The sequence below is a fragment of the Dermacentor variabilis genome, chromosome 9 (genome assembly GCF_050947875.1).
Source record: "Dermacentor variabilis isolate Ectoservices chromosome 9, ASM5094787v1, whole genome shotgun sequence".
Classification (NCBI taxonomy): Eukaryota; Metazoa; Arthropoda; class Arachnida; order Ixodida; family Ixodidae; genus Dermacentor; species Dermacentor variabilis.
The window spans coordinates 27,105,623-27,121,858 of NC_134576.1; the positions used below are offsets into that span (position 1 = coordinate 27,105,623).

General features: G+C 45.4%; 1 protein-coding gene across 1 annotated transcript in view; it reads right to left on the bottom strand.

Annotated features, from left to right (window-relative positions):
• LOC142558280 (chorion peroxidase-like) overlaps positions 1–16,236 on the bottom strand; it is a 100,007-nt gene that overhangs the window by 38,700 nt on the left and 45,071 nt on the right. The window contains exon 2 of the mRNA XM_075670433.1: positions 15,214–15,349. Coding sequence (XP_075526548.1) covers positions 15,214–15,311 — 98 coding nt within the window. The 5' untranslated portion in view covers positions 15,312–15,349. The remainder of the gene's footprint in view (positions 1–15,213; positions 15,350–16,236) is intronic.

Sequence of the window (16,236 nt, forward strand, 5' to 3'; positions counted from 1 at the left end):
GACCCCCTGCCGCGTGAACTGTTCCTACAGCGCCTGCCTCAGAATTTGGAAGTCGCCTTGGCTACACAACAGAAGACATTTAGTCCAATTATCTTGCCGAGCTGGCCGACCGCATCCCTGACTATTCAGCAAGAGCTACTATGGCAATAACTGCCATTCCGCTGTTGCACCTCGAAGATCAGCATTGTCGCATTCGACAAATGGTTGGCGAATTCGCTGAGACCATTATTATACGGCGGTGATCGCGCTACCACCGCGTTCCAGGTTCCTGTCTCGGCCCAGTTCACGTTATCACCCTCATTACGGCGCATATTAGTGGTATCACAACAAGTTCGCTGCCAACTCCCGTCATTGCCGTTGCCCTTGCAGCTGGCGGTGAACATGGCACAGAGTCACTGATGGCGGGCGGTGACTCTTGCTATATGACAGGCCGCCTCTTCTACGTCACTGACAGGATCGCAGGACTTCGTGGGCTCAGGTGCAGAGGTCAGCTTCCGTCCTGCAGCCCGACTAGACTGGCAGCGTGCCCAAAGAAACCGCGCCCGTTCAACCAGCCAATAACTATTCTTTCAACACGTATGGTCAGCACTCTCTTACCATCGACTTGGGTCTCCGACGCACCTTTCCATGGTCGTTTATTGTTGCAGACGTGTGCATGGCCACAATGGGTGCGGATTTTCTGACCTCCTTCAATCTTAGCCTTCACCTCTGCGATCGGCGCCTCGTGGACACAGTAGCTAAGATGCCTATACAAGGAATTCTCACGCTTATGACATCACCCGCGAGAGTGGTACCCCAGAACTTGAACAAGGTAGCACCCCCTTCTGCGAGAGAACTGACCCGGCGCGCAGAATCGAATACCCCCTCTTCCAGTTCAAACATACTGGTGCGAAACACGCGAGAACGCTAAGATACATCACCAAGCAGTACCAGTTAGGCAGGCGGATATTGCCCCAGCCTCATCCCAAACTGAAAACAACTGCAGACAAACACCATCCCCAATCTGGTGCGACTGCGGCCCATTTTCCCCGTGCAATATTGGAGGGCTCTTTCCAAGTTTTGTCAGGCAACTAAAGCGACGCTGTCACACATGTTGTGATAGTGTCCTGTTATAACAGCTAAAATGGCTGTAGCTCGAAGGCTCTTGCGTCGAAGTGGGCCGCGGCTATGCGCAACTCCAACCTTAAGGGACAAGAGTGAGCAGTCAAGCGGGCCCTAAAGGCGGCAATGAGGCAAGGCCTCGAATTCCCCTCTGGACTGTCTGAACCAGAATCGTTAAACTTCGCCGGATTTTCAGTGAAGTTGCGTCCATCCTTGACATGAAAACTGTTTACAGCGCAAACACATGCAACCACAAAGTATAAGGGACAGGACACAAGCGCTGTCCCTTATACTTTGTGGTTGCATGTGTTTGCGCTGTAAACAGTTTTCATGTCAAGTATGCACCAACTCGCCCAGAAAGAAGTTTTAATGAATAATTGCGTCCATCCATCCATACTCCAGCTTCCATCATCTGCGTTCGCCTGAATTCGGTTAGACTGCCCAGCCATCAAGAAACCTGCCACTATGTCACAACCTCACGCACCATGTTGCCACCACAGACTCCCCATTGTTTGCCGACCCTAGTGTTACGCTGGTGGCCTCCTTGCCATCTCAAGGAGAAAATTTGACCACAGGCTGCAACTGAGTATCATCCGTCCTGTAGCGAGCAGTTGATCTTCAGTTTTCCACATGTTACCAAAGCGTGAACCCGGTTATTGGCTCCCGTGCGGCGGCTATACTGCGCTCAACGCGCGGACCGTCCCTAATCGCTATCAACTCCTTCACATTCATGACTTTCCAGCCAACCTAGCTGGAACGGTAATATTCATCGATATAGATTTAGGGAATACCTACCATCAAATTCCTGTCGAGCCTTTGGTCATCTCGAAGGTCGCAATTGAATCAACATTCAGGATTTTCGAGTACATCCGAATGGGCACTCCCCTTAGCCTTTGCATACCTCAATGACCTCCCGGTGGCTAGAATTTTCCCCGAGTAGCTTAGCAACCATTTGCACCTGCTATTTTCTCTACTCCAGGAACACGGCCCTCTCATAAATCCCGCAAGATGTGTCTTGGATATCCACGACATTCGGTTCCTTGGATATCCATGACACGAAAAAAAATCTGACCTCGGGAAAAGAAAGTTCAAGCCTGGCGCGAGTTTCCATGCCCAACGTCATTGCGAATGCTCCGTGAGTTGCTTGGGCTGCTCAACTTCCACCTCCGTTTTCTTACTAACATCTCCAGAATTATTATACCGCGACCAAGCTTCTCTATACCATTAAAGTGCCATCCGCTCAACTAGCTTGGAAGTCTGACACCGAAGAGTCCTTCCAAATTGTAAAATATGTATCCGCAGATGCCACCCTGCTGGTACATCCTCTACATATTGCACCAATACGTCCTATGACCCATTTATGTAGTTCTGCTATCGGCGCCGTTTTACAACAGTTCCAGCGCAACTCCTGGTGCCCACTGGAGTTTTCTCCCAGACGCTGAAGCCTGAAGAAACGCGCTACAGCACTTTCGGTCGTCACTTCTTTCGGTATACATGGGCATTCGACATTTCCAACAACTGCTGGACGAAACAAGTTTTCACGCCCTTACGGATCACAAGCCTTTGACGTTGGCTTTTCACGATAATCACAACACTTAAACCGCACGAGAGATGCAGCACCTCAGTTTCATCTTCGCGTTCATCGTGAACATACGATGCCTTGAACACCCAGTCACCGCAGGCGTGGATGGCTTCTCCCGCATCGACGCATATCCAAGACCACACATCGAACAAATTGCCACGGCGCAGCTTTCAGAAGTTCAACTTCGGTATCTCCGGCCCTTAGCGCTGTCCGATGTGTCTTTTCGATTTTATGCTGGCACTATCACTTGCCACTTCTCAAGGGGTCGAACACGCCCATTCGTACCATTCCGACTACCCAATCAAGTATTTGACAAGCTACACAGCGCAAGTCATCCCTGAATTCGTGCCTTCCAGCGCCCCATTGCATCGCTCTTTGTGCGGCCGAGTGTGAACTCTGACGTGCGCCGCTGGGTTCGCGAATGCCTTATATATGCAGGCTCCAAGACGACATGACAAACGAAGTTGCCAATTCATTCCTTTCTTTCACCTGACGCCCGGTAGGATCAAATCCTCATCGACATCACTGGCATAATGCCACTATTGCGAGGTTCTCGCTACATGTTTACTTGTGTAAACCGTTATACCCGCTGGCCTGAAGCCTTTCCTCTCATCAACGTAAGGGCACTTACGGTGACTTCCGTGTTTGTCAGTGGCTGGACCTCGCGCTTCGGACGCCCCAGCGTTGTTAGACTGATCGCGGCCGACAGTTCGAATGTGGTCTCTTCCAGAAACTCACGTGCCTGCTTGCCGTCCGCCATATACATACTACCATTTATCCCACATCGGCAAATGAACTCATTTTCAATGTCACCACGGTCAATTTGAAGCCGCCCTGATGGCCCGCCAGGCTCAGTCTTCTTAGACTTAAAACCTTTATCTGGTCCTGCTAGGTGTGCACTCCTCTTTCAAGAAAGACCTCAGCTGCATAGCAGAGGAGTTGGTCAACGGCAAAAGTTTGCGGGTGCTCGATGAATTTTTCGCTCCAGCCACTGTTGCCACGCCCGACCCAGACGGTCATATTCAGTAGCTTCGCCTTCTGTTTGCACGATTGCGTTCTTACCCTAACAGGGTTTCATCATCAAGTAATATTTTTGCCAGAAAAGACATACCTGCAGAAAGCCACGCTTTTATATGGGGCAAAGGCATCCAACCATCTCATGGACCGCCCTAGGACGGCCCTTTCAAGGTACTAAAGTGGACAGAAAAAACTTACCACTGACGTCAACGGATGTTAAGAAGTCGCCAAGTCATGGCGATAGACAAAGTCCAAGTAGCCTACTTAGTGGCCGTGTCATCATTATCCGCTTTCAACGATTCTACAACCGCGGGTACGGCGGATATACCCGATCGCCCAGTATCAAAGGTTGTTTCTCGGGCATAGCTGCCCTGCTGGTGTTCTTCTAAACAGGGGGCAGCCATCCTCTTCGACCGCCGTTGATATACTGTGCGCTCCAGCGCGGGTATGCCGCGCCTCGTACTGCGAGGTCAGAAGGAGATTTGGAAGAAGAGCGTCTTCGGCTACTGCAAACGTTTCGAGTAGTTTTCTGGCCTTTAGCTCGCTGACTCACACATTGTTGTAGTGAACCTAACCTCTGTCCTTATACCTTTAATAAAGAAGGAAAACTGCACCTTCCACAGTGCAATGGAAGTTAAAGTAACGGTGGCATTGAGACCTAAAGTATACGACTCAGAGATGGTGCTGTCCTAATCAAAACTAATACAAGCATCCTTACTTAGTGAGCAGTATAGCCACTGTGGTAGCGGCTAGTCGCGCTTACCGCTTGCTTGTTTTCGGCGTTTTGGTAGCGCTGTTGGGGCCGTATACGTGTGCACAGGGGCCCTATATTGTAAATCTACTCCAATATGTTTTTATTACAACACCCTGACGTCAAATATGTGTAACGGCCGACGCAAGCATTGAGTGGTGACCTGCATCGTTGCTTGACTTAGCACCGCAATCAGACGCTCTCTTAGTTTTTAAAGGTCACTTTTCTTTAGAAATGAATAACGTTACCTACATTGAGCGGTTTTTCGTTTGTAAATGGCAACCCGGTGGTGAAGAGCAAGCTGAGGTGGAGAGGGTTTCAATGGGGCCGAGCCAGCGCGCTAAAAATGGATAACCGGATGATAACCGGCATTTGCACTCTGCGGCAGCAGCGGCGTGGCGCTAGTCCTGTGGCTATGGTTCAAACCGGGGAATTCTTTCTGTAAACACAGGTCCCTACGTCTGCGCATCTCTGCCAGGCGTACAGTTTTTTTTTTCCTTCTGCAAGCTGAATTGCATCACTGCCACGTGCCTTGACTGCCTTCGCGGTGCCTGCGGTTGGGCGGGACTATCTACTGGTGCGCCGTACGTACCTGCTGTGAAGTGCATCGCCTGCCCGCGGAGCAGCTGCCTCTCGGGAACCAGTATATGAAGCCACGTCGACTGAAGACCGACTGCATTTGCACTCTGCGGCAGCAGCGGCGTGGCGCTAGTCCTGTGGCTACGGTTCTAACCGGGGAATTCTTTCTGTAAACACAGGTCCCTACGTCTGCGCATCTCTGCCAGGCGTACAGTTTTTTTTCCTTCTGCAAGCTGAATTTCATCACTGCCACGTGCCTTGACTGCCTTCGCGGTGCCTGCGGTTGGGCGGGACTATCTACTGGTGCGCCCTACGTACCTGCTGTGAAGTGCATCGCCTGTCCGCGGAGCAGCTGCCTCTCGGGAACGAGTATATGAAGCCACGTCGACTGAAGACCGACTGCATTTGCACTCTGCGGCAGCAGCGGCGTGGCGCTAGTCCTGTGGCTACGGTTCTAACCGGGGAATTCTTTTTGTAAACACAGGTCAGTATACACCACAACTTGGGCCTCCTCCGCCGCTACTTGATATTGCCGCCTGCTGCTGCTGCCGCGAGTGTTCTTGTTGCATGTGTACAAATTTTCTGCAATGGCCAATACTGCTCAGTGTACTTCACGTAGCCTAACCTTTCCCGACGATGCACCTTCCATTTTATGCGTCAGTTGTGGTTGCAGGTATCACTTAGAAAGTTGTTCGGGGGAGGACGAAATAACCATGACTCGAAAAAGGAAAAAAAAGTGGAACTGTGAAGCCTGCAAACCTAAAGCAACGATTGATCCTGACAGCTCAGCAGATGCACGCTCTATCACTGATGTGTTCAATGAGCTAGCTGTCATAAATCATAAGCTGCTAGAAGTAAACGTAATAAAGAAAAATGTAGAGTTGTTACTGGATCTGAAGGCCACTGTGGATGGCATCGAGTCCTTGGTGACACTTGTTTCCGAGAGGTATGATACGCTACTGGATAAGGTGACAGCTCAGGAAAACAAAATTGGCACGTTAGAGAAAAGAGTTGCCGCCATTGAAGCGTCAGGGGACTGTGAAGAAACGAAAAAACTCAGAAATGACCTTAACCAACTTGAGCAGTATGGACGACGACACAATATGGAAATACACGGCATAAGGTTCACCGAGAATGAGGACTTGCTCAGCAAGGTTAACATCCTTGCTAGTGAACTCGGTCTGCAGCCTGTAACTACAAGGGAACTTGATGCTGTTCATAGACTTCCAGCGAAACAAGGAAAGACACAGCCAATACTACTGAGGTTTCAGTCTCGAACTACTAAGGAAGAATGGCTCAGAAAGAGAGCTGTCTTGAGGGAGAAGAAATCAAACGTGGGTTTGCGTGAGAACCTTACAGCTACGAACAAGCGACTATTTTGGCTAATGAAAGCAAAGGGAACTGAAAAGGATTACATGTTTACATGGATAAAGGAAGGAAAGCTGTTCGTCAGGAAACGTCATGGGGAACGCGCAATTAGAATTCAATCAGAAGACGACTTGTCCAAGATAGAATAGAAGCTGACAATGTCAGTAACACTGATATAAAATGGCAGAACTACTTAGCCAAAGAGACAACCAATACTATAGTCAAGCAACGTTCCGAGTAGATGTGGGCAACTATGTTCATAACAAGCAATGCTTCTCAGTTTTTCACATGAATGCTAGAAGCCTCAGGAACAAATTTGACGAAGTTAACATGCTTCTTGACTCTCTGCACTATAGTTTCAATGTCTTGGCTTTTACAGAAACCTGGTACAGTTCTAATGATTTTATTCCCGAACTTGAAGGTTACAGCTGTGTGTCTATTTCGCGATGTCAACGAAGAGGTGGTGGCGTTGCAATCTATTTTCGCAATGACGTATTGTACAACGAGTTAACAGAGTACAGTATGGTTAACGATGATTGCGAATCACTTATGGTTGAGTGTGATGGCCTGCTTCTTGCTGTCCTGTACCGTCCGCCTGCAGGTAGTGTGAATATTTTTTTGCAAGTTGTTGAAGGGATCCTGGAGCACAGCTTATTGTTGAAAGTGCCCGTGTTACTCACTGGTGACTTTAATATTGACCTCCTTCATGAGAACTCTATTAAATATGATCTACATGATGTTATTCACTCTTATGGCTGTCGGAATTTAATCGAAGCACCAACAAGAATTAATGTCGAAACAAGTACACTGTTAGACTTGTGTATAACGAACCATTTAAGTGACGAAATGGTCTCAGGCATAATATCTAGCGGCATCAGTGACCACTTACCAATCTTTTGCATTATACCACGCTCTAACCATCGTAGTGTTTCGCAGAATGGGAAAGAAGCGAGAGCAAGTAGAAAAATAACTGACAATAACATTACGAAGTTCCAGGAGCTTGTAACTAACACCGATTGGAGTGTAATAGAGAGAGAAAAAAATGTTGACCAGGCTTAGAGTAAGTTTATAGCACTCTTTAAAGAAATTTACGACACTTGTTTCCCACTAGAAATGCGCAAAACGCACCGAAAAATTAGAAAGCCTTGGGTCTCCTACGAACTATATAAAGAAATTGAACGCCGCAAAAAGTTATTTGAAAGATTCATTAAATCGAAAGATCCACACGTCCTGAAAACCTACAAGCAGCTTCGAAATAAAACAAACTCTAAATGAAGAAGGCTAAACGCGAGTACTATCAGAATAAGTTCACCGCAGCTGCAAACAATCCCTCACTGCTTTGGAGAACATTTCGAGAATTATTGACGGGCAACAAAACGAACTGTCCTCAGTCAATGGTTATCGACGGGATAACATTATCTGGGGAATGCCTAGCCAACAAGTTTAACTCTCATTTCCAGGTTTCTGCTGCGCAGTGTAGCGATGCTCCTGTGGGCCGATGTGAAGCATACAAAAGATGTTCTGATATGCCCACTATATTCCTGTACCCAACAAGCCCAGCAGAGATAGCAGACGTCATATCTACACTAAAGAATAACTGCGCATGCGGAGCGGACGAAATAAGTACAAAGCCTATAAAGAGTGTAGCGCAAGTAATATGTCACCCGCTTTCGCATATCTGCAACCTCGTCTTATCGACTGGTGAATTTCCCGTGCTCATGAAAATTGCGAGAGTAGTGGCACTGCATAAGGGGGGTGCGTTAGATAACCTCAATAATTTCAGACCCATCTCAGTTCTTCCTATCTTTTCTAAAATCCCTGAACGCATTTTAAATAAAAGAATAGTTGGGCACTTGACAAAAAACAAAGCAATAGTACCAGCACAATTCGGGTTTCAGAAACAAAAGTCTACTGAGCAAGCGCTTTTGCATGCGAAAGACCACTTAATTAAGAACTTTGAAAAACAGACTTACACTATTGGAGTGCTTTTGGATTTCCGAAAGGCTTTTGACTCTATTAATCACGATATTTTGCTTCGAAAGTTACCCTGGTATGGCATAAGAGGTGTAGCATATACTTTAATTAAGAGCTATCTCAGCTCCCGTAAACAGTTTGTTAGCCAAAAAGATTCTAAGTCCCAACATCTTGATTTAAACTGCGGTGTTCCTCAGGGCTCAATCCTAGGCCCAACTTTGTTTCTTATCTATATCAATGATATTGTTAACATCCCAAACACACCGTGCATAACTTTGTATGCAGACGACACCAGTGTTTTCTTCTCTGATCATAACATTCAAGAAGCATTTAACGTTGCCAATAGATGGATGGGGGACCTCAACTGTTGGCTAAATTCAAATAGAATACAACTGAACTGCGAAAAAACAAAGTACGTCATATTTAGACCAAAAGGAAAGCAGCTGATGGGTCACTAGGAGTTAAATTTTGGGGGGCGCATTATAGAAAATACGAAGTGCGTAAAATTTTTAGGCGTATGGTTTAACGAGAACCTGTATTGGTCCATTCATGTGGAGACCCTCAGAGCTGACATTCGTAGAGCAACGGGAATGATTAACATGTTAAAGCATCTTATTCCAACGAATTTAAAGAAACAGCTATATTACACACTAATACACTCTCGTCTACACTATTCTCTTCTGGTCTGGGGAACTACTACCAAAACTAACCTTATGTCACTATATAGGCTGCAAAAAAGAGCCGTAAGGGCAGTTTGTAACCTACCTGTTCTTGCACACACTAAACCGTTTTTGATAAGCTTGGCATACTCCATATAGACCACCTATTTTTACATAAGCTATCGCTCGAGGCGTTCCGTCTCCGTCAGGCTGATCACATACAGTTTAATCAGACCTTCGCCACAAAAGAAACTCCGTATAATCTCAGACATGACCCAATCTCTATACCGCTTACTCGCACGAACTACGGGAAACAGGCATTACACTTTCAAATATCAACCTTACTTAACAATAATCCCACAATTCTGGAACAATTACAAACCACGAAATCAAGCTTGAGGTTCAAGAAATCTGTTAAAACGTATTTTCTTCGCTGCTTTATTGTATAACTTCCTTATGTACTACAATGTTACTGTTTTGTTTTCCTTTTTAACATGTTCTGATCGAGATTCGAATTGTTAATCGTTTTTTATATGTTATCATATTTCGAAAATTGTAACACTTGTTATGCTGTTGTTTGCTTCAGACTGTCAACATGCTTTGGGTGCTGCAGCCTTTGTCAGGCAAGAATATTGCCTTTTGCTGCAGCCCCTGAGACAGCCGTATGTCTCAAACAACAAATAAATGAAATGAAATGAAATGAGGGTGGTGTTCGCATCTGCTACTGATCTGCTTTCCCTTGCTTAGCTTGTGGTGGCTGGTCGGAACTCGAGGCGGCATGCAACAGAAGGTTAAGAGTCCCGCTAAAACGGATTCTCAGCAAAGAAGGGTTGGAAGAGCGAGGTTGCAAACGTACCGAAGGAGTTTGAAAACATTACACGGATACGCTAAAAGTTTCATTATAGGCAAATAAACCTATGCTCTACGGCAGGCGCGAGTAGCCAGTGTGTGAGCGATAAACAGCAGCCATCATTTATTCCATTCAGAACGGGGCAGCCTGGCGCTATTCATAAAAAAATCAATTTTTTTTCACCCTATTATAGCATCTTTAACGCCTACACGCCACTTTGACGCGCTCAGTTTTCGCGGTTTTGTGACGTTGCGTGACAGGCCGGTGCAGTGGGTGCAGCCGGAAAATTTTTGACCAATGGCATAGAGCCCTATGGCAAAGAGGCGTCCAATCAGAAATGAGTATTTTTCTTTAGTTCGGTCCAATCATTCAGAAGCAGTGCGTACACGTCATATCAGACGGCAAAATATCGCGGTTTTCGGGACGCAGGTGAAGGAGGGGGGCGGGTGGAACAAGTTTTTGACCCATCGCGGGAGGCCGATTGCAGAACTGGAATAGAAAAGTTGCGAATACCTTTACGTTATAGCACCCCAGTTATGTTTATTATGTCGACGGGGGATCGGGTGGCCTCAAGTGGCAAAAAATCACTTCAAACAAGTAAGCTTACGTTGCTTATTGTCAGCGGTGAATGAAGCTGTAGATGTCCATAATTTTCGGACATGTCAGGCGGGCTTAATGCTGTCAGTCACTGAGTTTGCAATATAGAGAAACACAGACAGCCATCTATTCATTGGAATGGGAAGCTGAAATTGAGCAAAGATTTAACATAGTGTTCAGCGTGCCACTTGGAGCAGAAAAAACGAAGCACCAGACAAATATATTTAGGCTGGCCTACCCTCGAACTGTAGTGTTTCACACTATGCGTATATAGTCTCCATTCGACCATCTAAGGTCGATTAAAGAAAGAAACATAAAATGAGCTCGGAAAAGATATAGTGTCAGAGACATAAGCTCGAGCGGCAATGTCTCATTATTTTCCAAACACATTAGCGAGAGGCAGGTATTGCAGAAAAAACAAACAAGAAACGTTTTGCTAAATCTTTCAGCAGATTTATTGTCTGATCTTGATATGTCTGCTCACATATAGTGTTCACACGCAGCAGTGAAGGAAAGCAAGGAACTTTACGGAACCAACAGTGCTTACAATGACTTCTGCAAAGATGGTGTGAAAAACCGGACACTAAATAAACATATAAGCAAGCCTAATTATTTCTCGCAGGTCGTTGGAAAATGTAATTTACGGTTTTATGTTGAAAAAACATCTCGATTTTTGTATTGAATCGACAAAAAAGGTTGCAAGGAGATGATGACTTCATTTGAATAACAAAGAGAAGCAAGTGACGCTTCAGCCTGACGCCAACGTTTCACCAAGAAAACACATTTGGGAGGACAGAGACGGCGAAAAGTTGCCAGACTGAAGCTTCTCTTGCTCGCCTGCGGTTGCTTGGCTGAATGGTAAGCAGAACTTACTATTGTATAAGTTACTATTTAAAACATTTTGGGGAACGCACTGTGCTCAGATTTGTCATCTGCTGTTGGAAAAGCAAGAATAATGGTTTTTATGATTTGCCATGTTTGTGAAATTGAAAGCAGGCGAGTAGTGTGGGCTTGTCGCTTCTAGCATCCCTTATCTTACTGTGCTGGATTTGCTAAGTTCTTATTCAATACTAAATGTTCGTGAATCATGTAAGAGTGACAGCAGGATATTCAGTCACCATCAAGGGTCACTTTCTCAAAATTGAATTGAGCACTTTTGATCGTTTTGAAATTCTTTGAATTTGTTTCTAACAAATTATCGTTGTGAGGGAGCATTTGATACTTGGTGGTATGCCCGCCTAGCTGATTTGCTCAGAGCAGATGATAGAGTTTGTGCTTCACCAGGTACAAGCTTACTACTCGTTTCCTTTCATGTTATCATAATTGTAATGACTAGAAAAGAAACGGTTTGGGACTCAACTTATGTTACTCAACTCATGTGTTACTCATGCAGTTGTCATAAAACGGCCTTAAAGCAATTAAACTTGAGCGACAAATTTCAGCCTTCCCGCTCGGTATGATGCAATATTGTGTACTCCTGCCTTCCTGATAGGGCTCACATTTGTCTGTTTCATAAACTTGCAACATTTCTTGGTGCCACACATAGCTCAATAAAACCTGTTGTCATTATATATGGTGACCGTTGAGCTACTTATGGATTGGCACTGGCAGCTGGCAGACTTATAATGTCCCATTTGTCCATATTCCTGAAAATGAAATGATGAAGCCTCACAAACGTGTAAACAAAAAATCGTTTAACAAAAGTTAGTCCAATAAATGAACAAATCATCGTTCCAGTAGAACTTTTCAAAAACATAGCTTGGGAGGATTCTGGGCCTTGATGTTACTTCCTGAGCTGGTATATTCACTGTTGACTTGCAATCCAGAAACAACAGAGTGCAACAAGGAGAGCAAATATGAGCATCGTCTTGGAGGCTGGGGTCGAAAGAAAAAAAGAGCCTCAATTACTATCGTGGAAATTCCGATGAGTTTGTTATTACTTTCTGACTAAATACAGTGCATAAAGTTCTCCATGACTAAAAAGCACAAAAACACACGGCGCTTTTCTTTGCGTGCGAATTTCTTTCAAAGGTGTCTTAGTGTGGGCAGCGCTTAGTCAAGGCTCGATTAGACAGTTATTGCTTCTGTCAGGTGCTCGTAATAAACAGCCATCTTGTTATGTATGAAATGCAATCATGCTAATTGACTCAGTCAAAGTGCCTTTGCCACGGATGTGCAGTGAACTTATCGCAATGTATCATTTATGTAGAAACAGACAAAACTATTTATTATTTATCCTGTACTCCACGTTGGGAATTATAGAAACTTGGAAAAATAACAAAGAGCCTCGTTTGAATTGCCTTTAAAGAGCAATAACTGCACAATTATTATTATTATTGTTTGCTTTTGGGAAATGGCAACAGGGACATGTTTTATCCGCCTCGCAAGCATAAAAATTCAAATTTGAAAAAGCGAAGCACTGCTTTTTTACTCACCGGTCAACACGTCCAAAGCCTACGACGTTAATCCGCTTTCCCGAGTAGTCTCCAAGCAGACTCTGCTCAGTTCCAGCATTGAATTTTTGTGCTAGGTAGCACATTTTTTTTCAAGCAGGCGGCCAACACCCTCGGCCAAGGGAAGGAGAGAGTCAGTGCTCTGCACGCTTTCGGCCGCCGCTCGATAAATGGAAGACAGCTCAACGGTTTCTGTAAGCACCACAGGCCCAGCAGAGCGAAAGGCAACGAGTAGTCTTTCCCGAGTAGTCTCCAAGCAGACTCTGCTCAGTTCCAGCATTGAATTTTGGTGCTAGGTAGCACATATTTTTTCAAGCGGGCGGCCAACACCTTCGGCCAAGGGAAGGAGAGAGTCAGTGCTCAACACGCTTGCGGCCGCCGCTCGGTAAATGGAAGACAGCTCAACGGTTTCTGTAAGCACCACAGGCCCAGCAGAGCGAAAGGCAACGACGCGCCTACATGCACACAGAGATACTGCCGGCTTCTCCCTCGCCGAGGAGGGGAAGAAAGAGGCAACGCACATATAATGCTTCAATGAACGAATTGTGTGGTTTTAAGTGCCGATACCAGAATTTGTTCATGATGCACGCCATACCGAGGGACTCCGGATAAGTTTTTGACCACCATGGGATCTTTGACTTGCCCCCAAGGTGCGTGAAACCGTCGTTTTTGCGTTTTCTTAACAGTCCAGTTTGCGGGAGAGAGACAGCACTGACGAGCCTACGATACGTGAGGGCGTCGCACGCGCCATAAGGAAGGAGGCGAGAATGCGCTCACAAGAGCTAACGTTACTTCACCTCTGCGGCCTCCTATGAGTTTTTCTATGGTTGCGGGTGGCGCGGCGCTTTTGAAAAGTGTGGGCCCTTACTGTGGCTTTGGCGGCGCGACACAAATTGTTCACCACGCAGGCCAGTCATAACAGCAGCGAGACATTCTACTTGACGCAATTAGAAGAGGTGTCCCAGCTTATTGTGCAGAATGTCTGGTGTTTCCAGTAGGTCACCTGAGAGTTCGAAATGAAGGACTGCGCCTTCTTGCATTTCTTAGGGACACTGAAGTGTCAGACATGGTGACAAACTGTAAACCAAGAAAGAGGCCTTACAGACGGAGAAATCGCCGGCCTCAGCTGTCAGGCTAAAACCGCCTGAAACACCACCGCTAGCACCACGACATTGTCTGCCAGCTTTGTTTTCGCCATAACGCGACGCCAAAAATAACTGCAAATTATTGCATTATTCAATAGTATTCCGATAGAAAAATGTATAAACAATCCAGGTATATTCTGGCCGCCGTCGTCGCTGTTGACGTCGGTTTCGCCATGGGGCTCCATCTATATTTATGTGCTTACACATGCCCTATATGCAAGAATTACCTGTCAGCGTTGCTAAAATGAAGTCTTACGGTCGTGACAAAATGTTTCTTCAGAAGTTTCAGAATGACAGCCCGTAAAAAACGCCATAAAACATGATATTCGCAGTGCCTGGCTTTTACGAGGCAACTCTCAGTGTAATAAATAAAGAAGTGCAAAACATGATGAATTATCGAACTTCAAGATAATGTAATTATTCTGGTGTGTCGTTTTAGGGGAAGCGTTCTGGTGGCTGTCGGATGCCATTACACGGCATATACGGCGTGTCAAAGCTTTTTCTGTTGCCAGAAATTCGGCGCACCCATGTATGTTGCGTCCGCATTATCCAGATTCGTGTATAGCTAGAACAGCGGCTGAAAAGTTCACGCTCTACGCTAAACTTTGCAATTGCACTCAGTGCTTCCCCCCTAGGGCGCAACTGCAAATGTTTAAAAATGTTTTACGTGTTTAAAACTTCTTAAATTTCTTTTTCGTTTTCTTTGCTAATGTGACTATCAGAAGCCTTTTCTCACTTTCAGCGAACTCCTTTACAATGAATGCGCGTCACGCATGGATGCCGTTAAAAATAAAAATAAAACATGGCTAATCAAAATATCGCAGTAAGAGCATTCAAAAATTTGTTTACTAAATTTTATATTTTGTTTTAAAAGAAAAGTGGCCTCCAAGACATGTACAGTTCTGATGAATTTCTTGACTGACCTAAAAGAAATAAAGGAACTTACCTAAAAGGCTCAAGGAGTCCTCGGATCATGATTTTTGCATCCGAGCACTTTGGCCACAATAACTGTGCTCTTATCCGCGTGCACGTAACGTGGCATACGAAACAAGGTATCACTGTGCTCTGCCTTAATTCCAGTTTTTCCTGGCTCTTGCTACTAATTGCAAACTCTTTGCGAAAAATTGCACTTCTTACTTGGTGACCTGGAAAAGCCTCTCATCGTTCCAATGAGGGTTGATACATGTCAGCTGACGGGCGATGCGGTTGTGCTCCCTCATCCACAGTGTTTGCATCGATAGTATGCCAGGCTGTTGGTTGGCCCGGACGTCTCCTGTTGAGGTACAGAGTTACTCATTCACTTCACGCGAGTTACAAGAGCATAGGAACCTATAGAGTTGCATAAAGCTAAATATGAACAAAGGAGGTAACACAGGAAATGGAACCCGCAACGCGCGTTTATGGCACAGGAAACCGACGTGTTTACTCGCACACCGTAGGCTTCAAAGTTAAGCATAGCAGGAGCGGGAATACTGATGAGAGGAATATCACAGAAAAAGTTAACAGAAACTTAAATGATAAACCCTTCAACATAGATACTATTAAATAATATCGTCGCCATGTCCCGCATTATTATAATCTTGCATTAACGAATTGGTATCATATGTGCGTGGTGCCATCCGATGAGCATTGTGCTAAAATTCAGGCATGGGTGCAGTATCCTAGATGAAAATGATATGATAACACGCGCACCGAGTCACGAGTTCAAAAAAAAAGAATAAAGCAAGCTAAACCAATACCGACAATAAATATGGGCGTAAGTACTAAAAGAAACACAAGACTACTCCCAACTCCCAAACAAGCAACGCAGTAGCGTGATCACGTGCCATAATACAGATATAGTTCTTGAATATGCAGCACTATCCTGAAATTGTTTGAACGCGATAGCGTTAAGGAACTCTTGCAGCAGAAAAGCCGGTGTCGTCGGCGTTGGCAGTGAGCGAAAGATGGCTGACACACAATTCATAAATAAAAACAACTTGCAAGATACGCTGGGTGGGAATCGAACCAAGGTGTCCGGAGTATGAGACGGAGACGCTACCACTCAGCCACGAGATTTTTTTCTTTATTGCCTCGCTCGTCACAGAGTTTACGAGATCAGAAGAACAGGTTAACAAGATCATAGTACCGAGAACCGTCAGCTGTTTGCTGACTACAAGT